Consider the following 27,044-nt stretch of genomic DNA (forward strand, 5'->3'; position numbering starts at 1 on the left):
AAACGAACACTCTATGCAAGCAAACTGTTTATCAGATGGTAAAGCCTAAATTTGCATTAAATCGCCCTTAGCACGCCCGCCGCCCTTTCTTTCTGGCCGGTGGTTAATCTGCAGCCGCCACCCACCCAGCGCCTCCGTATTGGAAAGAACCAAGATGGCGCCGAAAAGCATGGGTGCCCCCACCCTGAAAGCGGCGCTGGCCATCCAGGCGGCGCTGGGCATCGAGGCACCCTAAAGCCCCTATATTTATAAAAGTAGCGCCATTCTTAGATCTTGCCGCCACCGCGCTCACCCCGGCGCTTCCTCCTCGCCCTCTCTTAGCCGCCTCCTGTCGCCCCAGCCTCCTCCGCTCCCCCATTGGCCAATCCGTGTCACGTGGAAGTTCGCGTCGCGCTTTTGTATATTTTTTTCTTTCCAGCGCGCTCCGACTGCCATTCTCGGGCCTGTGCGACGAAAGTGCTGTACGCACAAACGGATCAAACGTGTTAGGGACAAGAACTTCGTTGTGATGGCATGCTACTGCGCCTTAAGTTGCCGCAACCGACAAGGCGAGGGCAAAAGGCTTTTTTTGTTCACCATCCGGCGTGCGCAAACGCTTGCTGCACACTTGATATTTGCGCCGTCTCGCATCGTCGCGTTGCTACTTCTAAAACGGCATTATTAAGACCAGTTACTGACTGACGAAGCAAAATCGCGCCTCAACAACGTCTCCGCAGGGCGCGATCGAAGTTTTCCTCGGATTTCCTCTGGTAGCGCGTTAGCTGTCGTCTGCCACGGCAGGCCCGACGCAGGCGGCGCCACTGTCGATATCGCGCCTCGATGATCGATCGCGCTGGTCGCGCCGAGCGCGATAGTGGAACGGAGGAGGAGGGAAGTGGATGGCGCTACTTTTCTTATATAGGGGCTTTAAGGCACCCTAGACGCAGATAGGTACGCGCGACCCCTAGGACCGAAAAGCACCTAGCATAGCCTCCTCTATACTATAGAGGAGGCTATGCACCTAGATGCGTAGTTCCCGTTAGTGCCGCGCGGGTGCACTGTAGTCATCCGGCTGTACGGGCGCGCGAATGTAAATGCGCCTCCGGCGCCGGGCGCAGCGACCTTGCCGAGCGCAGCTCCTACGTGCGAGGATTTTCACAAGTAACCTACCTGAGCGCGCCGCTGTTGGTATGGTATAAATGCTGGAAAAGGGGGTTTGTGTTTGAGTTTCTTGATAACAGAATGATGTTTTCTCGTACATTCAAATTACAATCCGACGCCACCATGTCTGCAGGTTGTGGTTAAGTCGTACTTTACCATTTTTCTGACGGATTTTACTGTGAGAAATTCAATTTTTGTTCACTAACACCTTTCGCCGCGCGGAGGGCCTGCACGGTCGCGGTGGTTCGGGATGATTTTCTCCGCCACGGACGCCGACGCTGACGCCGGCACCGACGCTGACACCGACGCTGACGCCGGGTTTTCTGCGACATGGGGCCCTTAACGCTGTCGCGTTAATATAGCGGCACGATTTACTGCCACCGTCGAAACGAGTTATATATGAGGCGTGTACTGCAACGGAACTCCTCTTTCTCGCTTCGATGATGATGATGATTTATTGGCATCCCCTTTGAAACGGGGCGGCGACAAATAGTCACCTAGCCTGCTTGATTTAATCAGGTATACTATACATGTTCTTTATCTAGTTTTTTTTTTGTATACCTCTCATCATTCTTTATCTTTTTCAAAAATTTACCTTGTAGCGCTACCTATATGATTTTAAGAGATCCGGTCGTATCAATCTCTTCCCTGCTATTTTTCCACCAGTACTCTAATCGTCTCTTGCTTATCTCTACGGCTGATCTGTTGATGTTTCCTTCCACTTTAAATCCAAGCGCTTCTGGGAGTTGCACGTTTCCTATGGCTCTCGCTGGGTGGATCCCGTAGCATTCCATTAGGATGTGCTGAGTGGTCTCTGGATCTTTACTGCAGCTTACACATGCCTCATCTAGTTCCGAATATTTGCTCCGGTATGTTTTGGTCCTTAGGCAACCGGCTCGAGCCTCAAATAGCAAGGCACTGCCCTTTGTGTTATTGTACAGATTTTCCCTTCTAATTTCTTTCTTCTCATTCTTGTAAGTCTCCATTGTCCTTTTTGTTTCCATTCGTTGCATCCAATTCACGGTCTCTATTTCTCTCACTTTCTTTCTGATGGCTCCTGGTTGTCTATTTACAGTTTCGATTATCCTGTACTTGATTGCCAACTTCCTTGACCTCTTCCTCCATTCTGTGTCCACGCTTTTCATGTAGAGATACTTGTGCACTTTAGCCGCCCATTTATTTTAATCCATGTTCCTGAGCCTTTCTTCAAAACTAATTTTGCACTGTGCTTCTCTGACTTCAAAAGAGGCCCAACCCATGTCACCCTGCACTGCCTCATTTGTGGTATTACCGTGGGCTCCCAAAGCCAACCGGCCTACTGATCTTTGGTTAACTTCCAAACCCGACAAGATATCCGATTTTAAGCATAGAATGGTATTTGCGAATGTTAGCGCTGGCACCATTACTCCTTTCCAGATTCCACGCACCACCTCATACTTATTGTGACCCCACAGTGCTCTGTGTTTCATTATTGCTGCATTCCGCTTCCCCTTTATTTTCAGATTATCTTGGTGGTTGCTTGAGTAATTCTTTCCTTCGTTTATGTGTACGCCGAGGTACTTGTATTGCTTCACTATAGGTATTACTTGCTGTTGAATTGACACCACGAAGTTACTTGTCTCTTCATTAAAGATCGTAATTCCTGATTTCTCTGTGCTAAACTTAAGGCCTAGATTTGTCGCTACATTCCCACAGATATTCGCAAGTATCTGTAAATCTTTTTTATTGTCCGCTAGTAGCACAATGTCGTCTGCGTACATCAGTCCGGGGAGCTTCTGTTGCACCATTTGTCCATTACGCATGTAGGATAAATCAAAACCTAATTCGCTGTTTTCCAGTCGTCTTTCTATACCCTTGACGTAAAGCGTGAACAACAATGGTGACAGAGGGCATCCTTGCTTCAATCATTGGTGAATTCCCGCCATTTCATTTCTTTTTCGACCTTCCCATACCACTTGTACTTGGTTGTCTCTATATATCTCCCTCGGCAGCTCCACGAAATCGTCATATATGCCTTCGTATTGAAGAATATCCCACAACAATTCCCTGTCTGCGTTGTCATAAGCTCCTTTAATATCTAGAAATGCTATCCATAAAGGTCTTTTCTGAGCTACTGAAATCTCTATGCACTGAGTTAGTACAAACCATAGCCTCCTCGATAACTCTGTGCCTGTCAAACGGCGCTCGATCGGCCGTCGCTTTCCCCTCTCCCTATTGGTAGTTTCCACCGAGAGATGGCGCCACCGACGTTGACTAGCTCATGACTCCTGCCGTGTGCCCGCGTCTCCGTCTCTCCGTTACCTCCGCTGGGATCGCTAGTCGGGTGCATTGTTTTTGTCGGTTTTTCTCGTGCAGTACGGTCAAACCTTGCAACGTTGGTGCGGTCCACGCATTTTAAAACTTCTTGGGTGATCGTGGACCTGAGCTTAACGCTGAGCGACCGGGATTGCTAGATGCTTTTGACGTGCGATCACGTTATTAAAAAAAAAAAGAAAAAACCTTCGAAGAGGTCACGCTCTTTCACAGACATCATATGCGGGTAAAGCACCGTGAACTTCTTCACGTGGATACATATGTAACTTCGAGCAACGCATATATAGTGACAGAAGCGCCCTCGGGATTTTGTATGTCTCAACTGTTTGCATCTCGGGATTTTTTTTTTTTTTTTGTACGTCTGAACTGTTTGCATCTCGGGATTTTGTATGTCTGAGCTGCATGCATCGTTGAACAAAGCGTGTGCAATAAAATATTTGCTCGCATATTGCTTATTCAAGGCATGCGGCGCTTTTTCTATAGGTCCTCAAATATTTGTTTCTATTTTTCCTGGTCGCCAAGGCACACAGACGTGGTAGAAAGTGCAAAGGTTTCTGGGTATAAATATTCACGTCGGGCACAACGCTCATCTCGTGCAAAAGAACTTGGGGAAAACTTGTCTGAAAGTCGTATAAATAGTATGCTACTAACGTGCGCCGAGGCCCGAAGGACGGCTCACTATAACAATGAAGGAAGAAGAAGGACGGCTCACTATAGAGCAGCGTCGCAAGCAGTTTTTGACAAGATATTGCTGTAAGAACGCTTGCGACTTGCGTATTCTCTGCACTTTACTATGATAACTAAGAGCGTATTAACCACAATAAACAAACTCGGGCTTTCTTTTTTTTTTTTTTTTTTGCTACGTGCGACGCGCAATCCACTTTGACGCTGCAGTTGCTGCAAGTGCGCTCGCACTTTCACAGACTGTATTCGAGACACTACCATGGTGCTCTACAGCGTTATAAACAAGGCTCTGGTCACCCAGTGGATCGTTGTTCCACCATCACAGCACTTAAAACCGTCGGCGTCGCGCCCGCCGCGCAGACGGGAGGCGCGGTGGCACTCTACGTCGGTGGCGCCCTCAGCGAAATGAGCGGCGGCAGTTTGCAACTCTGCCGACGGCGCCTCCCTATTGTTCTCTCGGCGTCTTGATAGGCACAGTTTATCGAGGAGGCTATGGTACAAACATATTGTCCTCTAAGCGTCTGCCTTGCCTGAACCCATTCTGTAGTTCCCTCAATAAATCGTTTTTCTCCACCCACTTCGACAGTTGTAATTTTATGGCTTGCATTGCCATTCTATATATCACCGACGTTACTGTAACTGGCCTGTACGAGCTCGTCTTATCCTTATCTCCTTTGCCTTTAAAGATGAGATTCATCTTTCTTTCACGCCATCCAACGGGAATTTTCTTTGTTCCAATCACTTGCTCGATGGCATTCCCTAAGTGTTTCATAAGAACACTCAGCGCCATCTGGCGCCGCTGCCGCGAAGCCTGCGCGTGGCCTCCTAAATGGATGGCGGGCCGGTGCGTGCGAACGCTGAGAAACGCGGCATGCGTCCGCTCCAGTCTTCATTCTGGACACGCTGCGCCATCCAGTGGCACAACCGAGAAGTCCGAGCGTGGCCTCCGAGACGAGAAACGTGGCGCGATGGTGCCTGCGATCGCTGAGGATTGTTCCCTCGCTTGATGCTCACTTAGTGGCACAAACACAGTGACGCAAGCTGGCGAGAGGTTCACTGAAGAGCGGGAGCTACCCAGCAGATACCCAGTCAATTCATCGCGCTGTTCGCTAAAGCGTTGGCGTTAAAGGCGTTCATTGAAAAGCGGCACGTACCCAGTGCATTTGTGGCGCACCCTGCAATGCGTCGGGTTGCCGTCCTTGAGGAACGTTTGTTGCGTGGTTTCGATTCCCCTATGAATCGGATAAATTTAAGGGATCTTTTTCTTCATTGTATAGCGGCACATTCCCAGTGGTACATACCTAGTTACCCTAGTTGGCGTCGAACACGCAAGATGGATGACGATTATTGTTTGGGGACAAGATAAGCCCAAAAGAGTGCAAACTTGAGACTACAACTAGAAGAGCGCGCGTTCTCACTTTCATCAGTCTAATATGTAATTTCCTTGTTATTTTTCGCGAGCGAGAGTGACGTTTCAGGGGATGAATAGCAGACAGCAGCAGCCTGCCAGAGTGGGTGAAACAGGCAAATAATGCTAAGTGCATTAAAAGCCCGCAGTTTCGTCCGAAAGGTAAAACATTGATTGTGATAGCAAATTATTAGACAACTATACGAAGTAAGGGTCGTATAGTTTTATGGTCCGCGTAAATTGCAGTAAACATTCGCTTACTAATTAACAAGCATCGTGTCACGCACACACAGTCAAACACGAAGAGATCAAGCTTGATTACCGCGGACATCCGCTGTCAGAACACTGACGTGATGAAGAGCGGCAGCAGCGGTTAGCGAGAGTTTCGTGCTGCTCCTATAGCTTCAGCGCGTCTCCGAGGTTGTGCAACAACCTCGGACGCTCATTGGGTTCTATGTTGCTTCTGGTCGTTGGGTACTTCGTTGGGGACGCTTCGGGTCCGAGGTTGCTTTACAGATCCCACAAGAGTTGAATTGAATTCTGGGGTTTTAGGAGCCAAAACCTTACATGCCAAAACCACGATTTGATTATGAGTCAAGCCGCAGTGGGGGACTCCGGATTAATTTTGACCACCAGGGGATCTTTAACGTGTCCCCAATGCACGGGAAACGGGCGTTCAGCCCAAGACTGAATATGGCAAGTTTCGCGAACCTTTACTGAGCCAACGTGGCCCAAATACGAAAAATTACTTTAGAAGTCGTGACCTCACACGGAAGTGTTGACGTTGGGTTTTCCGCGCGAAATTCAAGAAAACGTAACTTTGAGCTTCATTTTCTCTTCTAATAATTGACCTATTACAGTGTAATTAACGACGGCAGAGTTATTGTTTTGCTTTAGTGTCCCTTTAAGCGTGTCGTAGCATGGCGCCGTTAGTCTATAGACTGAGCGGCGGCAACTTGCGTTTCCGGCGCTGCGATGGTTTCGGCGCTTGAGGCAGACGCTACGAGGATACGCAAAGCTGGCATGTTAGTGTAGGAAATTGGAAGATGTTCAGTGATTTTAGGATGCAGCATAGATCCGGGCGTTGCGCTACCGACAACGCAGCTGGCGCGGAGTTCTGGGCTGGAGTTCTTTTAATCGTTTTTAAAGGATTTGTTCGGAGCACGTTGCCGCCGTCGCCGCGATATTAGCGATGCCTTTTCCGAAATTGATTATAGGTCGGCAAAATTATCACTACTCCATTCAGATTCACCGAAAAAAAAATTTTTTTATTCTTTAGGATTCACTCGGATTCAGACTCGTCAAAATTATATTCAGCTGGGCTCATTCGGCCTCATGAGTGATTTTGCCGGCCTATAGGCTCTGTAGTAAAAGTAACGCAAGGAAATGGCTCAATTATCGCACCTTCCCTAATTTTCAGGCATTTCGAACGCACTTCTAGAAACTCGCGCATACCGACGTATGACAATACCATTTGTGCATTTCAGCGTGTGCCGACGGTGGAGGCGAGTGACTCGCGACTGGTCACTCCGGCGGGTGATCAATGTGACCTCGCAACCGCTGTCAGCTCTCCAGGTGTGGCACCTCGTCCGTGACAACGCTGGCGCCAACCTCGTCGAGCTGAAGATCACGGGGTTCAAAACAGCCACTGCACGTGGACCCACAGCCATGGTGTTCGGACACCTAAGAGACCACTGCCCTTCTCTCAAGGTTAGCACGCTACGGCTAGCATATATACCGGGGTATATATATATATATATATATATATATATATATATATATATATATATATATATATAAAGCTAATCCGACCTGCGTACATTGAGCTGTGGCACCTCAGATGGGTAGAAACTGAAATTAAAATTACGTTCTGGGGTTTTACGGGTGCCAAAACCGCGATTTGATGATGAGGCATGCCGTAGTGGAATGATACGGATTAATTTTGACCAGTTGGGGTTCTTTGGCGTGCACCCGATGCACGTTAACCGCCAAATGCAACAGGAGCTAGGAGCTGTTCAGCGATTACACGTGATATCCCGAAACACTCAAAAGGTCATCGGTCGTTTAAAAACACGGTATCTGGATTATCCACACCAAGGCCTTAAGCTTTTTAACCGGAATTACTAAAGAAAGACATTTTTTAATAAGTTAAGCTGTTTAAATTAGGAGTTTAAACGTCTTATAGAAGAGTAAATAATTTAAGCGGCAATCACACCGGACGCCTTCATTTTTGGTGTGGCTACACCTGGCGCGTAGCGGCGCTGCCTGTACAGCACGCCGCGGGACAACCACGCTGTTACAATTACTGAAATACAGTTATGCTGGCATGGAAGCTTTCTATAAAACATATTACCGTCGCTCAGAATGCGCGACGAGGTCAAAAGCGTAACCCAAACTTGGCCGAAATTTCTCAGCCAAGCTTAATAAAAACGAGGAAGAAATGCAACACCCTCCACACCCCCTTCGAGCCTTCGTCTACCCAGTGGGCACCTACTTTCCACACTTACTCGTGTGACCATACAGGACCCACACACTCAAAACTCGCGCATTTACCGTTTCACGTTTGCCAGCAGTTGTCGTCCCAAATAAACAGCTTCGCAATAAGAAAATCCTCCCCTCACGTTTCGCAGGTCTTGCAGCTGACTGACGCTTGGCTGGAACGTTCTCTGGCGGACCTCACCACCAGGCTCGCGCACCTGTCATTGAAGAGGTCTCTCTTTATTACCGACGTCTTTCGAGACAAACGGGAACCGTTGGCGGTCAGCTCCCTGCGGTTTCTTGACCTGGCCAACTGCATTTTCTTGCCGTGGTTCGACATGGCTTCACTTACACAGTTTCATTCGCTGCGCGGCCTGGTGCTCGAAGGCTGCTACCCACTCCTCGCCACTAGCTTTGCCCCGAGCAGGCCGATGATCACCAACCTTGTCCTGCTCAACATCGAGCGCATCTTCGTCTGCAACCGGGAGGTGCAGGTGGTGCTCCTTCAGGGCGCCAACCTCCAGTATCTGTTTCTGGGCCACACAGGCTTCGATGGGGAGGTGTTCGAAACGGTTTGGCGCCTCCTGAGAAACCAACGCCCGCTCCGCCTCACCCACGTCTGCCTCAGGTGCACGCAGATACAGGAGCTGCATTTGAACAAGCTCCTACAGATGACGCCCCGGTTGCAGTGGTTAGCCGCGACGAGTGCCGACATGTCGCCTGCCGCCAAGGAGCACGTGGAACAGTACCTACCCAGTTCCTGTCAGTACCTGGAGGTGGGACCCGGCAACCCGCGCAGCGCGGCGTTCTGTGGCCACTCCGTGCCCTTATAAAAATTTCTCTCAACATGTTTTAGACCGCTTTTAGACTATTGTTACTAGAACCTACCAACAGTCAATAGAAATCCTTCCATCGGTCTTTAGGCTTCCTAACAACTCCCTAGTAACACCATAGAAGCAATTGGCCACCAACATTATTTAGAAACATGCTCATAGGTTGTCTGTGAACTTCCTACTAACTGTGTAGAAACACGTTTCTTTAGACCTCCTATTAGCATTCATTAAATTGAAGCATGTTCATAGGCTATCTGTAAACGTCCTATTAAAAATTTACTAGCGCTTTCTTTAGACACCCTAGTAACATTGTTCTAACAATTGGCCACCAACATTGAATAGAAGCATGTTTGTATACTTTGTCAACATCCTACCAGCTTTCTACTGACAGTTTTTAGGCCTCATTATGACTTAATTATTTCAAACCTCCTACCAACATTTTCCCTTTACACAATCTAGAAACATTGTCCAGAGTTGGTCACAGTATGTGAATAAAAACATGTTCAACGCTGCTTATAAATTTATGCTAACCTGAAAATTTATAACTTTAGATCACCCAGTACACCAGCACACCACCCTATAATGCTCAGAGCCGCAACTATTAATTTCATTTATTGGACGCTATTAACGTCTGTCACCTTATGTATATATTTACGGGATCTTATTGGAGTATTGATAAATATCTAAGCTCTTGACGCGATGTGCAGCTGAAGCCACAGGTTGCGAAAGGAGCTACTGAAAATAAAGGTCTGACAAATTGGAAGCGTTGCGAAGATTGCATCACACATTTATTACATTATTCAATCAGTCAAACTTGGGAACCGCAGAAATGAGACTGTAGTTATGCGAAGCAGCTTCAGCATTCTGGGCGTTAGTTGTAGTTGCACCTTAGATATTATGGAAATGTTTCTTTTTGTGAGATTGTTGCTGTGAGATCCTTGGCGTTGTATCCTTTAAAAAAAGGGAGTAGCAGTTAGGCAAGAGCAAAGAATTAGTTCATGATTGTCACAAAAGAGCGCGTAATCCAAGCGCGCGCCGCGTGTCACGCAAGCCAGCGAAAGAACACGCCGGCCCCGCGGCAACTTCAACAGAGGCGGACAGCTCCTACGCCTCAAACAGCAACGCTAACAACGGCGCCGAAACGTCTGGAAGAGACTCGACGGAGCGACGTTAACCGGAGAAAGAGAGAGAGAGCACGCGCGCGCCGAGACACCTTCTCACCCGGCGAGTCGACAGACATAACTACAGCGTGAGCGCGCGTCAACAGGATGAGTCATCACCCCCCCTCGAGAATGTTCCGACAGCAGCGGTCGAAGGTACGAGAAAAGACGCGAAGCTTCCCAAGCTTTGGCCATGCTACGAGATCACGACACCGATAGGAAAGTTCGAGAACGCCTGTGGGAGTTATATAACCGCCGTGCGAGAATCAGATGGAGGAATCCAGGAATTCGGGAATTCAGGAATTCAGTCCGCACCGGTGAAGTGATGTAACGTGAAGACCGAGCGTCTGCGGAAGAAGGGGATTCCCCGGCAAGCTAGTCGACGAGTTCATCGAGCGTCTGCATTTCCGGAAGAAGTTCTTTCTTCGAGATTTGCTCGAGCTACGCCGAGATCGTCTGACTCCAAGACCAACCAGCACGGTGAATACGATTGGACACTTAGTGTTCCTTTTCATTTTGTACTTTACGTGTTGGACTCTTAGTGCTTGTCGTGTATTATTTTCTTGTGTTTGTTAATACCCATCTGATTTGTATTGTGTTGTATCTAGCCTAAGTGTGCAAGTGTGTGTGTAACTGCCTTGTGTGAAAAATATATTTTGTTGTGTTTTGACAACTCTGGGCTCTGACTCGGTCTTTGGACAGCAACCGGCGTTCGCTGGCGCACCAGAGGGCCCATTCTTAATTGTCCTTGCTTTCGTGGGATTATTTTCGGAAGCTGATAATTCGGCTTTGGAATTTAGTCCGGCGTCTGCGCCTCGTTCACCGGGGTCTGTGACAATGGTCATACATTATTTACCCCAAATTAAGTCATCGCGACCTCTGTCAGAACCTCGTGTTTGTACTCTTCGCGTTTATAGCCAATTCAAGCGAACCGCATGACGCGCAATAGTTCGTTTGTAAAAAGATCATTTTTAAAACATTTCACGTCACTGCATTTCGCGCTCGTAACAACCTGCCAAAATGCGGTATAGACGATTTGCAGCAGCCGGTTTGTGCAACTGAAATCAGATGGCGCCACCGGAGCGCCGCGCAAACGAAACTACCATTGCTCAGTCGCGAAAGCGTAGCCAGCGGCGTTTAACAAGCGCAGTTTGTCAAACGTCGAACAATATTCTGCTCCATGTGGAGATTAAGAGGGAAAATGTGTGCTGTGGTCGGATGCAAAAACTGTGATGGCGACATTAAGCTGTGGAACACGTCGGTGTGTGAAATACACGCGCCACAGCTGCATCAAGACTGCCCGTGCCCGAGGCCGTTTTCCATGCGCCGATTTCCTCAAGGAGAGAAAAACAACCTCACCCGACAATGCTGGATAGCGAACCTACAGAGAAAGAACTTCAATCCAGGCACATCGGCAAGAGTAAGTGGCAGATCATAGTCTCGAATAAGCGAACGCGCTCGGCTTGCGGAATAGTGGAAAAACTTTTCCCATCATGCGCTTGCTGTACATTATGGTCACCGTGCGTTGTTTCCGTGGCAGAACACAAGCATTAGCGATGTCGTATTGGAACAGTCACCTGCTATCAGTGATGTTTATCGTTAAGCGAAATTACACGCCACGACGTGCGTGATATATATGCGCCGGGATCGGTGCCAATTAAGGCGTACTAGTTGTCGCGTGAGAACTCCTGCAGATAAGATTGGAAAAGTGCTATCTGAATCGCATTTTTAAATCGTTTCGCTTTACGAATTCCTGCCTGCGCGTCTGATTTTACATATGTTGGTTTCGCTGCTGTATCGGAGGCACGGTGTGATCAGAACGTAGACCTGGCGTTGTTTGTGGCCAGCAACAGGTGCGCGAAATCTCGCTGTGCTGACGCTGTAGGACAAAATAATTGTTTCAAACAAGGCTAGAAGCGTTGGTTGCGTGTTTATCGTTAAGTGATATACAATAATGTCACAATTTCGTGATGTCAAGAGAAAGCATGAAAATAAAAGTAAATAATTTCAAACTCACCAGTTTGACATTATTTGATTAGCGGCATTTTAAAGTAGTGGTAACTACAAATCAGCTGTTTCCTTCTGCCTTGTGTCTTTCAGGGTTCCCCTAAAGCGCATGCTGAATATATGTATTATTTGCTTGAATTTTCATAGCCTCTTTTGACATCGCGAAATTGTGACATTATTTAATTGACACTATGAAATTATGACATTATTTGTGATTATGGAAAAGACATTGGCAGCACATTGCTATTGCCTTTTTTTGTCACATTTGTGGCAGTTTGCAATAAGAACTGCATGCGTTACCCATGTGCGTGCTTTTTATTTATGTGAACTCCTTTATTCCTATGTTCAAATAAAAGCAAACCATTGTAAATATTACATGAATCACCCTTTTCTTTCAGGTATATTCTATTCACTTTGTTGATGGGCGTCCAACCAAGGACTATCCCTACCCAACACTGCAGCTTGGAACACAGCTTTATGCTGCAGATGCCATCCTTGGATTGACACAAAGCTTTCCCAACATTGCCACTGTCAAAAAAGGTTGATTCCCTCTGCAAACCCCTTGTAGTTCTGTGCAGGTTTCCCATCTTGGTCGATTACCTTGACCATGTAGTCGTAGACAACTGAAATAGGGGAGAAACATTTGTATGTACTGTGGTAATAAAAAAAAATGGCAATGAAAGAAAGCTGATTTTTTTATTTACTCAAGACATCTGCAGATGTTTAAAAGAACTAAAATAACACGATAGATAAAGTCTTATATTAAACTGATTGTTTGGATTTATAAATTATAGTTCTGGCGTTTCAATAATTATTACATATTTGATTACTAAGCTGGTGCTGCTCTCCTATGAAGAGTTTGAAAAGTTGAAACGCGAGCTCTCATTTATAAAACGCTTGAGTTACAGCCAAAGTTGTGCCCCTGTCACATGACCACTTTCGATCGCGATCGAGCCTCGATCCGGCTCGGGCTTTCGATCGCGATCGAAAATGATCGCTGCTACACAGTCCAAGGTTTAGGATCGTGTTGTTTGGGCTCGAACGCTTTAAGTGTAACTAAGTCCGAAGCAATTAATAAACGTGCCTAATAGGTAGTAAAGGTACAAATCAATTTACAGAAAAATTAATTTTTCATTCGGTATATTAGGTAAACGACGTGCCACGTCCGCCGATTCTGATCGTCTGCAAATCTCAGAACAACGTGCATGGCGTCGACGCAGCACAAATTAATTTTCAAAATTATACGTGCAAAAAGTCTTTTTTTTTTTTGCACTGTCGTTAAAAACGGCCCTTTTAGAGGGTTATTTCTTCGGATCTCTTTCTTTCTCGTTGTACCTCGTTTTCTGTCACACTGAGCTAGAAGCTGCTTACGTCGGCCTCCGATCGAAATCGGACACTTCGATTACGATTTGCGGATCACGACCGACTGGATTCGGATCGAGGCTCAATTGCGATCGAACGTGCCCGTGTGACAGGGGTTTTACTATGAAACAACAACCGTTCGGGGGCATTCAGTTAGTACATCCAACAAACACAATCTGCCGCTCTGAAGTCAACTACGCAAAACTATTGCGTGTCCGCCATACTGGTGAATTCTGCAGAGGTCAGTGCACCAGTATCGAGGCAAACGCTTACCTCAACTATGTCGGAAGCTAAAATACCAGCGAGCGAGATGTCAACACACAAGCGGACACGGATTTTTCACTCGGCGCTCAAGCATACACATTCGAGGCCGTCAAGCAAAGCGCGAGAGGCTGGGCAACCACTTCAAACAGCTCAGATCGTAGCTTAAGTACACCGCACTAGGCACAAAAAGAAAAAGAACTAGCGAACTGACGTGAACGCCGCACAAGAGGCCTACATGAGCTTGAATCGCTCGGCGCGAACGAGCGACGCGCATGCACGATGATCGAGCGCCAGAGCGCTCCGGCGCGAGCACATACAACGTTAAAATGACAAACAATGGTTCACTTACATGATCATTGAAACATGGGCCAGAGCTTTGTGTCGTCGAACCAGCCGCTGTCCATCTGTGGACCCGAAACAACGCCGCTTACCCCACCGTCGCCCATGAATACAGCAGTACGGCTGCTTCGCTGGCCTTCCACCCAAGGCCAGTCATGCCGGCGCAATCACGTGATCAAACATGGCCGCGCCCGTGCGCCGCTGCTGAAAACCGTCTATAAGAAACTGAAATAAAAAAAAAATGTTTATCAAAATGATGGAAAAGCACTTACGTTTTTTTATAATAAGGAGACAAAACTTCGGTGCAGCTGATGACCAGTGAGGTGCTCAACGCAAACCTGGACGTCGGGCCCGCTGATTACTAGCGAATGTGTTCGCTCGTATTTTTTTTATTGCTCATTTGTTCTTCGAAATAATTTTGTCACGTTAATGTCATTTTCATATAGGGATGTTGAATTTCCCGCGTTCATCCTACAAGAAAGAAGAGAACGAGCATCGGGCCAGGGAGCGCGTGAGCGCGTTCGAAGGGACTAGCCTGCTTTCTTGGACGTTCTGGGCTGAGGTGGACGCTAATAAACGCCTCTCTGAGTCTCGAGTTTTTGTCGGCTGTTCCATGTGCCACGTATTCTAATATTTGGTGCCGAAGAACCCGGGAGGCAACAGCCGGGAGCTACCGTCAAGGGACTTCGCTGGTGGCTACCGACTGGAACCACTGCCACGAACCACGGAGGTATACGGATCAGCGGACCGCCATGGATAAGCTCAAGTTGAAGCGAGCCACAAGAAGGGCCCAAAACACCAGGATCATTCAAGAGTCAAGTGCGGTGCTAGAAAACAATGCCGCGACATTGCGACAGATTGACTGTATTTACGAGCGGCTCAAGAACAATAACGATGAATTGAAGAAGATTAATGATGAATTAGAAAGCCACATAAGTGACGAGGCATTCGAGGCGGATTACGCAACCGTAATTGAGTATGAGGACAACGCGACCTGCATCTTAGCCGAGCTCCAGAGCAAGCGCCGCCAGCAGTCCGAAACCATTGTCATCGCCAGTCGATGTTCGCGACATGCCGGTGGCCACAGGGCATTCTGAAAGGCCAGGAGTCAAGTTGCCGAAGCTGGTAATTAATGCTTTCGACGGTGATCTGAGCAAATGGAACGCGTTCTGGGAGCAATTCGACCAGATCATCAACCAGAACGGAACTCTTACAGCTACCGACAAATTCAACTACCTGAGGTTATTTTTGAAAGGAGACGCGGCGACAGCTATAGCGGGGCTGCCTACCACCGAAGCGTGTTACGTTGACGCCTTGGACATGCCAAAAAGACGTTTCGGGGACAAGAAGCGGTTGGAGCAGGAGTATTTCTCAAGGCTTCGAAGGCTCACTCCTGTGCGTTCTTCTAATGAAGTAACAAAACTTCGCAAGTTGTACGGCCAGGTGCTCATTAACACGCGGGGACTGGAGGCGCTTGGCGTGAGCAAGTCGTCTTTCTCGTCGATGCTATGCGACGTTCTGCTCAGGGCACTGCCACGTGACATTGTCGTAGCGTATCACAGATCTTGCGCTACACAAGCTGCAAGTTCCGCCAATGACAACGTTCAGCAAGCCACGGAGCTAGAGCGACTGCTGCAGTTCGTCTCTATTGAACTGGAAAGCCTAGAAAAGAGTGACTTTGGGGAGCAAAAAGTGTATGACGAGGCGACTCATCCTAGAGACAATAAGAACCGCCGGTTTGACAGTGCGATCCCAACGTCATCAGTGCTTCATAACCAAGCTTCAAAACCACCTCCGGATACGGGCTGCATTTTCTGCAAGTCAACGCAGCATTTGACGGAGTCTTGCCGTACAGACCTATCGCTGTCAGAGAAGAAGAAACTTCTCGCCGCCGACATGCGGTGCTTTTGATGCACCATTACAGGCCACCGTGCAAGGGATTGCAGACGGAGAATTGCGTGCTCCGGCTGCAGAGGTCGTCATGCGTCTAGTATTTGCGACCCAGATAAACTAAACCGAAAGGCCTATGAAGACGTGAAAGGCAGCAGTACGACTGTATGCGCGGCTACAACTAAGAGCAACGAAAGGAGTGACACTTTGACGTGTGTGCTCCTACAGACTTTCCGAGCATGGGCAGTGACAGATTATTCATGCCGTTACATCAGAGGCGTGTTCGACGGAGGAAGTGAACGTACGTTCGTAACAGAAGCTCTTTCAAGGCGGTTAAAGTTGAGGTGTCTTGGCTTTAATTGATACCATAGCAATAAACACTTTCGCCAGTGTCAGCAGTTGCACACCGAAAAGATTTCGCATCGTTGAGCTTCACCTCCGAAGTCAGCATTCCGACGTTGAAGTTGCATTGAGAGCCGTCGAGATACCCCACATTTGCCACGACAGATCAGCCAACACGATGACTTCTTCGTTCGTCACATCATTAAAAACAACCGGGCACGATATCGCCGATGAACTGATCCACCCGTCCATTGAAAGAGAAAACGGAGTAAGTGTACTAATTGGCTCAGACCAGATGTGGGCGGTGATGACAGGTGAACTCTCCAGACCGAGGAAACGAGGAAACACTCATCGCTATGAACTCAAAGCTCGGATGGATCTTTCAAGGGAGCACCGAGCAGTTGTCGTCAAAGCCAATCAACTCACCAGTCATGAATCTGCAAGCAAGCCAGCCGTCTGCAGAAGATGAGCAGTCGTTGAGTCTGCTGGAGTTGCTCCAGAGGGAAGTCGACAAGCTGACAGCCACACTGGAGAACCTGTCGAAGCAGCATGATCACTTGCTTGTGGAGAGGGACAGCCAGGCTCGCCAGCTTGCCCTGCTCACTGAAAAACTCAAGGAAAAGGATAAAGATACACAGACTGCCCACTTCACATGCCGAGCTACAGAATCACAGATTGACAAGCGGCAAGACAACCGAAACAGCAAGGAGAGTGATGTCGTGAGGCTCACATGCCGAGTGAGAGAGATGGAAGCAGAAGCTGCATCAGCAGCCGAGTCCCATTCCCACCTCCTGCATGAGAACCAAAGACTTCATAAGAACTTTACACTTGTGGCGAAAGATCACAAGAACATGGCATCTGACTTGGAGAATGATGTACAACAGAAGAAAGACCTTGAACTTCAAATCCAGCAGTATGTGATTAAAGTGGCCAAAACAAAAGAGCTCAGACATGCGCGCAAGGCTCGTCGAGCAAGTGGAATCGCTTCAGGACCAGCTCGCCAAAGAACAAACTGTCAAAAATCAGATTTCTGGGCACTTGAGGCGCCTAGAGGAGGATCTTTCTCTGGCACGTACCGAAGTAGCTACGGCTCGCTCCGACGCAACCAGTCTGGAGCGCTTGCTTGCCACATCTCTGGAGCAGCGCTGCCAGACAGACATTGCCCTCGAAAGGATCTCTACCGAGATGGAAAACATGAAGCAGGAGGTGCAAGCAGGAGCCACGAGTAGGGCAGCCCAAAATGAAGAGAACAGTTTTCTCAGAAGCAATATGTCAGAGTTTGAGCATGCGGTGGAGCAACTAAAGCAACAAGTCATCAGGGAGCAATATGCAAGGATGATTGAAGTCTACGCAGGAGAAGATGGACACGTTCGCTCTTGCAAGATAAAGCGACAAGACGGCCTCGTGACAAGGGCCATCCAAAGACTGTTTCCGCTTGAACAACAGGCATGATCGCACTTCGCGGCCGGAAATGTGTTGAATTTCCCGCGTTCATTCTACAAGAAAGAAGAGAACGAGCATCGGGCCAGGGAGCGCGTGAGCGCGTTCGAAGGGACTAGCCTGCCTTCTTGGACGTTCTGGGCTGAGGTGGACGCTAATAAACGCCTCTCTGAGTCTCGAGTTTTGTCGGCTGTTCCGTGTGCCACGTACTCTAATAGGGATATACTCGCGGACAACTTTCTGTGGCTATGAAGGGAAAGCTAAGGAGGCAAAGCGAGCACAACTGAGAGCGCTTCTAAAAAGAATCCCTTAATTGTTTTAATCCACGTAGTTTAGGCTGGGCAAGAGAAAACAAACAGCTTATTAGTAACAGTTAAATAAGACATAACACACCACTTAGTGTAAATGTTTACTTATTTAGCGGCTTTTTCCTTCCGATCCAGGCCAAACGCGAAACTGTCGCACGTGGAAGCTGCGTCGATTCAGCGTCTTGTCCGAGCAACCAAAAGCACTGTCAAACGCTGCCGGACTACTTGGCGCGGTAATATGTGCAGCAGCCACGCGCTTGTACTTTTATGGCTACGTCATCAATTTCATAAACGCGGTGTTTGCAGCCAACGGCTATTTGAGGCGGCTTATCGATGTCGCCGATTTTACGATGGATCATATCCATGTCATAAATCAGGTAATTGAGAAATCTGCGGAGTACGAATAAACCTCTCTATATGGCTTTCATAGATTATGAAGAGGCATTTGGTTCAGTAGAGATACCAGCAGTCATAGAGGCATTGCATAATCAAGGAGTACAGGAGGCATGCGTAAACATATTGGCAAATATCTACAAGGATTGCACAGCAACTTTGGTTCTCCAGAAGAAAAGTAGAAAGATACTTACCAAGAAAGGAGTCAGGCAAGGAGACACAATCACTCCAGTGCTATTCACTGCAGGCTTAGAAGAAGCATTCAAGCTCTTTCACTGGGAAGGCTTGGGAGTGAGCATCAACGGCGAATACCTGAGCAATCTTCGGTTTGCAGATGACATTGTCCTATTGAGCAATAACGGGGACGAATTACAGCAAATGATTGAGGACCTTAATCGAGAAAGTGTAAGAATTGGGTTGAAGATGAATGTGCAGAAGACAAAGATAATGTTCAATAGCCTGGCAAGGGAACAAGAATTCAGGATCGCCAGTCAGCCTCTAGAGTCTGTAAAGGAGTACGTTGTCTAGGTAATTACTCACAGGGGACCCTGATCATGAGAAAGAAATTCACAGAAGAATAAAATTGGGTTGGAGTGCATACGGCAGGCATTACCAAATCCTGACTGGGAGCTTACCACTGTCGTTGAAAAGAAAAGTGTACAATCATTGCATTCTACCGGTGCTAACATATGGGGCAGAAACTTGGAGGTTAACAAAGAAGCTCGAGAACAAGTTAAGTACCGCACAAAGAGCGATGGAACGAAAAATCTTAGGACTAACGTTAAGAGACAGGAAGAGAGCGGTGTGTATCAGAGAACAAACGGGGATAGCCGATATTGGGGCTGGAACCCTCCCCTGAGGCCGACTTAACCCCCCCTTTTGTTTAACCCCTTTTCTTTCCTTACGCATTTGAGTACTGCAACTAAGATGTAAGACGCGCAATTGTCTGCACACTCGCCAAAAGCGCATTTTATTGGCAATTTCCCGTGAAGAAATCGAAATTAGTGCTGTTTAGATGGTATTTGCAAACTGCACCCCCCCCCCCCCCCCCCCCCCTGGCAGAGATCCTGGGTGCGCTACTGCCCGTAACAAAGCACCTATATTCGTCAACACAATCAACGTCTGCACATTTATGTCGCTCATAACTGACAGTACAATTAGTTTTGCCGACGGCGTTGGTAGCGATGAGAAAACACCGAAGCGAAGTGAAGCGTCTCTACGAAGCGTCTCTACGAAGCGGCTCGCAAAGGCGAGCCGCTTCGTAGAGACGATTGCTGCGGCGGCTGCGCTGACCGCTTGCGAGCCAAAATCACGCCAACGATTAACTATATCGCACAACGTTTCATAACATGCACACTTTCGAGGTCACTTTACTCTAAGAGTTATCTCTTGTCAGAAAGAATTGAGCCGATTTTTGTGCCGACGTCAGCGGCGAACGAGGCCAGCGTCTCGACCAGGGAGAGAGAGAGAGAGAAAAAAAAAAAAGCACCGGGACGATCGGAGCGGTAACGATGCTAACTGAACGCTAGGCTATTTGAGGCAAAACTGTTACGGTGACGTAGCGTTTTCTTGGTTATTTACAATCCTTCCTTGATGTCAATGTCGCGAGGTGCTGCGCTTTGCGGGTGGCTGCGCGCACGTACTTTTAAAATTGATTTTAAATATGTTCTAAGCTATATTCGCCGCTGATATTTTGTAGACGATGTTTGTGTGTCCACCTAAATCGATCTCACGAGTTATCTCGACTTCAAAATTTTGTGTCAGTACTCCTTTAACCGAGAAAGTGTAAGAGTGGGGTTGAAGATTAATATGCAGAAGAGAAACATGATGTTCAATTGACTGGCAAGAGAACAAAAATTCAGGATCGCCAGTCAGCCTCTATAGAGTCTGTAAAGGAGTACGTTTATCTAGGTCAATTACTCACAGGGGACCCTGATCATGAGAAAGAAATTTATAGATGATGATGATGAAATAAACTTTAATTTTCGACACAGTGTTCCCGAGCGTTTGAGCTTTGGATCACTCTTGGTGGGAGGGTCACTCATTCCAGGAATCCTATGGCCGCGATAGCATCCCGGGCTCTGGCAACAAAACGTCGTTGGTCGTCCAGGGCCGGGGTGGAGATCGTGGCCTCCCACGTCTCGGCGAGGAGGTTCACGTCTTCGGTCGTTTTATGTTTGGTAATGGCGTCTTCGGGGCGCCACGGGCACTCTAGTAAATGAGCCAGAGTGTCCTTGACATTGCGATGATAGATGTGCTTCGGTTAATTCTTGAAGGGTATTAATTGTGGCTGTGGCCATCACCCTTTGTGTGGATGCTCTAATCGGAACACCAAGAGCGACTTTGTGTATCTTGCGGATCAAAGAAAACGACGAAGTGGTTGTTCTGCACATCACTGTTTTGGTCTCTCTGGAATATTATACATTTTCACCGGTTTCTGCTGGGAGACGCCGCTCCCTTTCTCGGCGATTGAAGTGGTATCGGTCGAGCACCGTCCAGTCCTGCCAGCGTCTGCGGGAGCTACTCCAAGGAAGAGGAACTGCCTTCGGAGCGAAGCTGAGAGCGATGACACCGAGCTGTACTCTCCCTCGAGTGACACCACTTCGGATGATGCAGGCTTCGAGGTCTACACACGCCGGAAAGCGAAAAGACGAAATGTCAGCGGATGCTCCGCATCAAGTAAGTCGATTGTGACTCCAACGCCGAGAGCTCCGGAGCATACAATTATCTTCGTTCCTGAGGCGGCTACGGACAAACTCAACCGACTCAATAGACAGGCCATCTCTATTTATCTGGAGTCTCTCGCTCCAGGCGAGATAAAAGACGTCAGAATCAATAATCGCAAGAACGTCCTCGCTATCGAAGTTACTAACCGAAGCGCCTTGGATTCGTTGATGAAGATTACGCAGCTAGATAACATCAAAGTGCGCTGCCACACTCCTCAGACCTTTGTAAACCACTGCAGGATTGGTTTACAACATGGACGTCTCAATCAGTGACAATGATTTGCCTATATTGATCAAAACAAGGACAGAGAGCATTCCCATAATACAAGCTCATCGTGTTGGCAAGTCAACTTGCGTGAAGCTCCTTCCTCTTCAAAGGGGATAGCCTACCATCGTATGTAAAGGTCGGCCATTTTCGTCATACTGTACGACCTTTCGTGCCCAAGCCCCTACAGTGTCGCAATTGTCAGAGAATTGGACACGTGAGTGCTGTGTGCAGGCTCAGGTTGTTCTGAGTCGCATAGCTCCGACACTTGTCGCATGACCGATTTCAAGTGCTCCAACTGCAAGGGTGCGCACGCTGCGACTTCGAAAGATTGCCCGTTCCAGAAAAATGAACAGAAGATCTTGAGGCAGATGGTTAGAGATCATTCGACGCATAAAGAAGCCGCAACTAAAGTGCGACGCCGACGTTCCCGGCACCGCAAGTCAAGAAAACACTGTGGTAGTTCTAAGGAAGTGCAGAAACCAGAGAAGGCTGGTCGTCAACCGCTGACCTCGTGCATTACCAGCGCAGATGAGAGATGAACGCCCGCCATCGATGACTCAAAGGAAGCATGGCCACCTTTACCGAAGCCATGCCAACTCGCAGAACTACGAAACACGAATCGTCCAACAACTACGAATGGCCCGACAACAGGCCCTGCAGCAGTCCGTGCAGAAGGCCAGGACCTGCTAGTGATCACCATGCTGAAGTCACTCATGAATGTGATGCGTACGTTACTGACGAACCTAAACACCCCGAATGCTCGCAGCGCACTGCAGGTACTGGACGCGATGAATCCAGTACTTGCAAGTCTTGAATAGCATCATGGCTCATTCACCGCTGTCGTTCCGTAAAGATGTCAAGGAAGCATTCCTTTTTCAGTGGAATGCTCGAGGCCTCAGATCAAGAATTTCGGATTTTCGACCTTTCATTTTTGCGAACAAGTTTCCCATCATCGTCGTCTGCGAATCAAACCTTCAAACTACAATCCGGCTATCGGGCTATGAAGCTTTCTCATCCCCGTCGTGTAATGTCCTCAGCAAGGTCGTCATTTATGTTCGGTGTGAACTCACTTACGTGCTACCTTCAGTGTTGCCTCACGACGACGAACAATACGTGTGTTTAACTCTAAAAACAAAGAAACATACATTCACTCTCGTCGCTGCATATATTTCTCCAACCGGTCGTTTTGAGACGCAACGACTGGGTGCTTTGTTATCCGCCACACCTGGCCCTTGGATCCTTAGTGGAGATTATAACGCACACCACCCCCTCTGGGGGAGTGTGAAGATGGACTCCAAGGGAATAAAACTAGTTGCATTTGCCTCGTACCAAGAGTTTTGTTACCTCAATGACGGCAGCCCGACATATTTACGTGGACTAACCTACAGCAACTGTCTGGACTTGACTTTCATCTCTCAGTGTCGTCGAAGCAGTATAAAATTAAGTGGTTCTCAGGCATAGAAACCCATGGAAGTGATCACGTTCCTACCTCCAAGATAGCCAAGTATCTATCTACTGCCCTCTGTAGAATAGACTGGACGAATTTCAGATCGCTTATGGAAGACGAATGTCAAGAAGGCCACCTATCATTTCTGTAGAATCAGATTAGAAATGCACTGCAAGAGGCTATGTTCACTTTTAGGCCTTCTCCAAAGTATAATGAATATGATGGTGAATTGGAAGGCTTCGAGCGATTCGCCGACGCGCAGAAAGAAGATACAGGCTCACCAAATGTATTCATGATGCTGAGGGAGGCGAGGCGGATCCAGTTCCGTTTAAGGCACGTCCACGCTAGCAGCAAATATACCGACGGCTAACCGGCCTCCCGTGCCCTAGAACGTATGCCGCGCGAGAGGTGTCGTAAAAGTAGACGTAGTTAAGCCGGCGCACCGCCCGCAGCACGATCAACGGGCCTACTCGATGACTGCGAAGCTGCATGCCTCCGCCACCGGCGACGAAAACATCGGCTCCAGCTTCTGTTCCAAGCAAAATAATTTTCCCTAGATAAAGTGATGCGTAAATTGTACATTTTACGAAGAACGATATCCACTGTCAAACGTTAAACGTGGAACTTGACACAGGCGTAAAGTTTTCAATTTTCCGAGGGGGGGGGGGGGGCGACCAGCATTCCGGAACCTACCCATGTACATATATATATATATATATATATATATATATATATGCTAACAATTTTCTATTTCTAGCTTTATGGCGAAAGCAATTATATCGACACTTCAGGCACGTTATCGTGGTTGTCGTCGCCGTGATGTTCTGCATTAAATCCAAAAGCCATATACATGTGGGTGCGGGAAAAAGCACGTAACAGTGAGCCGAAAAGGATGGCGGCTTGATGAGCATTATTTCCCACGCGCTCAATATTCGGGTTAGAATGTAGGTCACGTAATCAAACGCGAATGGGAAGGAGAGATCGCGTCTTATCCTCTAGCCCTGCCGTAACTGTGAATGACTGTGCGCGGCTCGCGCTTATGGGGCCCGCATGCCATATCTAATTGTTGGTAGTCATTGGTGGGTGCAATGATAAAGGGTGACCAGGGATGGCTGCTAACTTCATGCGCGCTGTCTTCCTTGCCGGACTGTCTTGCTGCGCCACTAGTGTTGCAGAGTTAAGAGACAGAGGTCATCGCAGAACACTCGCAGAGGCCGTCAGTAGTTGACATACAAATAGGCTGATGATGATGATGAATCTAATTTTCAGAGTTGCGGTGAATCGCGCGGCTGTACGAACCGTTCGCATCCGCTGCCGGCGTTCTTCATAATGCTTGCGCTGTGAAAGCGAGTGCTCGAGGTCATCCAGTGAGGTATTTACAGGTTTACATGGTCCGTGTTTACTATGTCCATTATGCTTACTATTTTAATTTTAGGTGAATGTTTACTACAATATATATGGTCACTATGACTAACGTATAGACTCGTGTAAGGGCCACACTTTTCTGTCGCGATTTTGACGAGCCTTTCATGGGACCGGGCCATTTGGCCTCATTTTTCCAACTACGAGTATGAAATCCGCCGTAAACCTCCGCGATCGCCTCCTCTCGACATCCAGCAGCGGCGCGCGAAAGTATGCTGCGCGCGACAATTCGCTGTTGAGCCCGATCAGAATCGGCGCACGGAACGCGATTGCTTCTCGGTTGGATGTCTTTTTTTATTGCGATAGCAATTATATGGACACTTCAACCGGATTTATGCCGTCGGCGTCGCCGTGAGGTTCCGTATAAAATCCAAGGGCGATAAATTTAATCGTCGCCGCGCGCCGAATGCGCGAGTGAAAGCGCCGCGGGGACGCGCGCTATCACGGAGAGCGAACGCATGGCGGAAAGCAAACGCGACCGTCGCGCGCGAAAGGCCGTGGGGGTATGGGAGGGAGGCGGGGCGACGCTGTGCTGCTTCACCAAATGCTTATCTTGCAACCGGGCGCAAGGGTAACTGGCCACTCAATCTCCCACGCGAAAGCAAGAAAGCGGGAAGGCAGCGCGGGAGGGAGTGGGGGCAGCTTCTACTCTGCCAGCAACTTCAGCCGTACTTTGCCCGGCTGTGGCGGTCGCCCGCACCGTATCTTATCTCCACACGGCTCTGACCTTTGTATGCGCTGTGCATACGCCGCTCAGTTTCCGTTGAAGCGATAGACCGCGCGAACATTCGCCCGCTGCGGCGGCTGCGCTTGCTGCCAGCGTTTTGGCAGTCGTCGTCTGCGGTCATTCAGTGTGATTAATCATGTTGCTTGGCGTGCTGACACCACGCTTGTAATTCAGTTAGTAAGCGACTGTGTCCAAGTTTGTGCAGCCGATAAACTACTATCCCTACTCCGACTAGCTCTCTACTAATTGCTATCGCAATGATGCTTCGCCTTTCGGGCGAAACTGCAACATTTTTTTTTAAATATTGGCTGTCAACTTATGGGTGTGGGCCTTACACGGGTGCGATACTTACACGGATTTACACGGTAAGAATCTTCTTCGTGTAATAGTCTTCTACTTCGCTATCACTAATACTGCTCGCCCTTTCCGGACAAATGCACTCTTTTTTTTTTTTCTTTTTTTAGTACTTTGAGTCCGAACATTCTGATTTTGAGGTGAATCCGGCTTGGCATCATTACGGTACTGATGTGAATTCTATATACAAGGTGTTTCAGCGAACAGTTTCCAAACTTTTTTAAAGGTGGTCTGTGCAGATAGTACAATTCTAGTTCATGAGCTCGTCTACTCGAAGCAGGCGGGCATTACTTGCGCAAAAATTGAAATGCATAACGAGTAATTAACCAATTAAGTTTTTAGCTAATTACTTTATGGCCCATGTTGCCATTACAAACTCTAGCCGTGGATTGAGGATCCACTTTGAACTAAATCTCAGGCTGACACCAGTGTCGAGATATAATTCTCTAACTTTGCGGAGAAATACATTGGCGTGCCAGTCACTTTCTCAACAAAACGTCGTTTATGCGTCAAAGCACAAAAGTATGAAACGAACAAATTATGGGATTTTACGTGCCAAAACCACGATCTGATTCTGAGGCACGCCGTAGTCGAGGACTATGGAATAATTAGACCACCTGGGGTTCTTTAACGTGCACCTAAATCTAAATATACGGGTGTTCTAGCATTTCGCCCCATCGAAATGCAGCCGCCATGGCCGTGATTTGATCCCGCGACCTCATGCTTAGCAGTCCAACACCATACAACCGCGGCGGGTAAGCGCAAAAGTAACTGCAAGCAAATGCATTTCTCCGCAATGTTCAGGAATTAGTAAATCGAAACTGGTGCCATCCTGAGAATTAGTTCCTAGTGCATCCGACTTGCGAATTTCCACTGCTAGAATTTGTAAATTGCAGTACGGGCCATCTAGTTAATATGTTAAAAACCTAATTGGTGATTAATTAGTCGATTATGCATTTCAATTTTTTGTGCAAGTAACGTCCACCTCTTCGAGTATACCAGCTCATCATGAACTAGAATTGTGCTATCTGCCACAGGCAACCTTTAAAAATTTTTGAAAGTGTTTGCTGAAACACCCGTATTTATGGCCTCTGCATGCAAGAGACGATGTTTCCATCCCTAATGCGTAAATGTTGTAAATAATTAGAAGAGCTTTTTATTTTATTTTGTCGCCAGTAGTTAGCATTGCCTACTGGAAAGAGAATCAATATTGAGACACATATCACTCACGTGCTTTTCACACGCCGTTCATAGAAGACTCTGCCGAAGGGGTCACTGAAGTCTGCAGGGTTTTTTTTTTTTTTTTTCAGGTTCAAAAAATCACGCAAAGTAATTGAAGTGAGGTGAACATACATCAACATATTCATTCTTTAGGTATCCATTTAGTTGACTACCTCTTTCTCTTTAAAAAATATAATAAACTTTGTCCTTTGTATATATTTAAATACATTGTTTCTGTGCGTGGTGCGGAAATTGTCTCAGCGGAAATTTACAAAAGATGTTAAAGTCAGGAAACACGGATGAGGTAGCCGCCGCTGGTGCTTCTAATGCGCTTGCCCCCCTATTGTCAGGATTTGCCGAAATAAAGCGAAAGTATAAATTAAAGGCCGTGCACGTCCGCGCCAACATTGGTGCCGTAAGCTTTTAGCCACAACAAAAGTGAAAATGTGGAGGCAACGCAAGAGAATCCTCGAATTATGTGGGTAACATAACTGCGGTAATTACATCTTAGGAGCGGG

The 27,044-nt window shown here is 47.7% G+C and overlaps 1 protein-coding gene across 2 annotated transcripts in view; it reads left to right on the forward strand.

The window, feature by feature from the left end:
• Positions 1-27,044, forward strand: part of LOC119450974 (F-box/LRR-repeat protein 12) — an 82,804-nt gene that overhangs the window by 40,342 nt on the left and 15,418 nt on the right. The window contains exon 2 of one of the 2 annotated variants that reach the window (XM_049658656.1): positions 7,033-7,255. The exons of the other annotated variant lie outside the window; for it this stretch is intronic. Within the exon in view, the coding sequence (XP_049514613.1) occupies positions 7,033-7,255 (223 nt within the window). The remainder of the gene's footprint in view (positions 1-7,032; positions 7,256-27,044) is intronic. 2 annotated transcript variants of the gene reach the window in all.

The sequence above is a fragment of the Dermacentor silvarum genome, chromosome 1 (genome assembly GCF_013339745.2).
Source record: "Dermacentor silvarum isolate Dsil-2018 chromosome 1, BIME_Dsil_1.4, whole genome shotgun sequence".
Classification (NCBI taxonomy): domain Eukaryota; kingdom Metazoa; phylum Arthropoda; class Arachnida; order Ixodida; family Ixodidae; genus Dermacentor; species Dermacentor silvarum.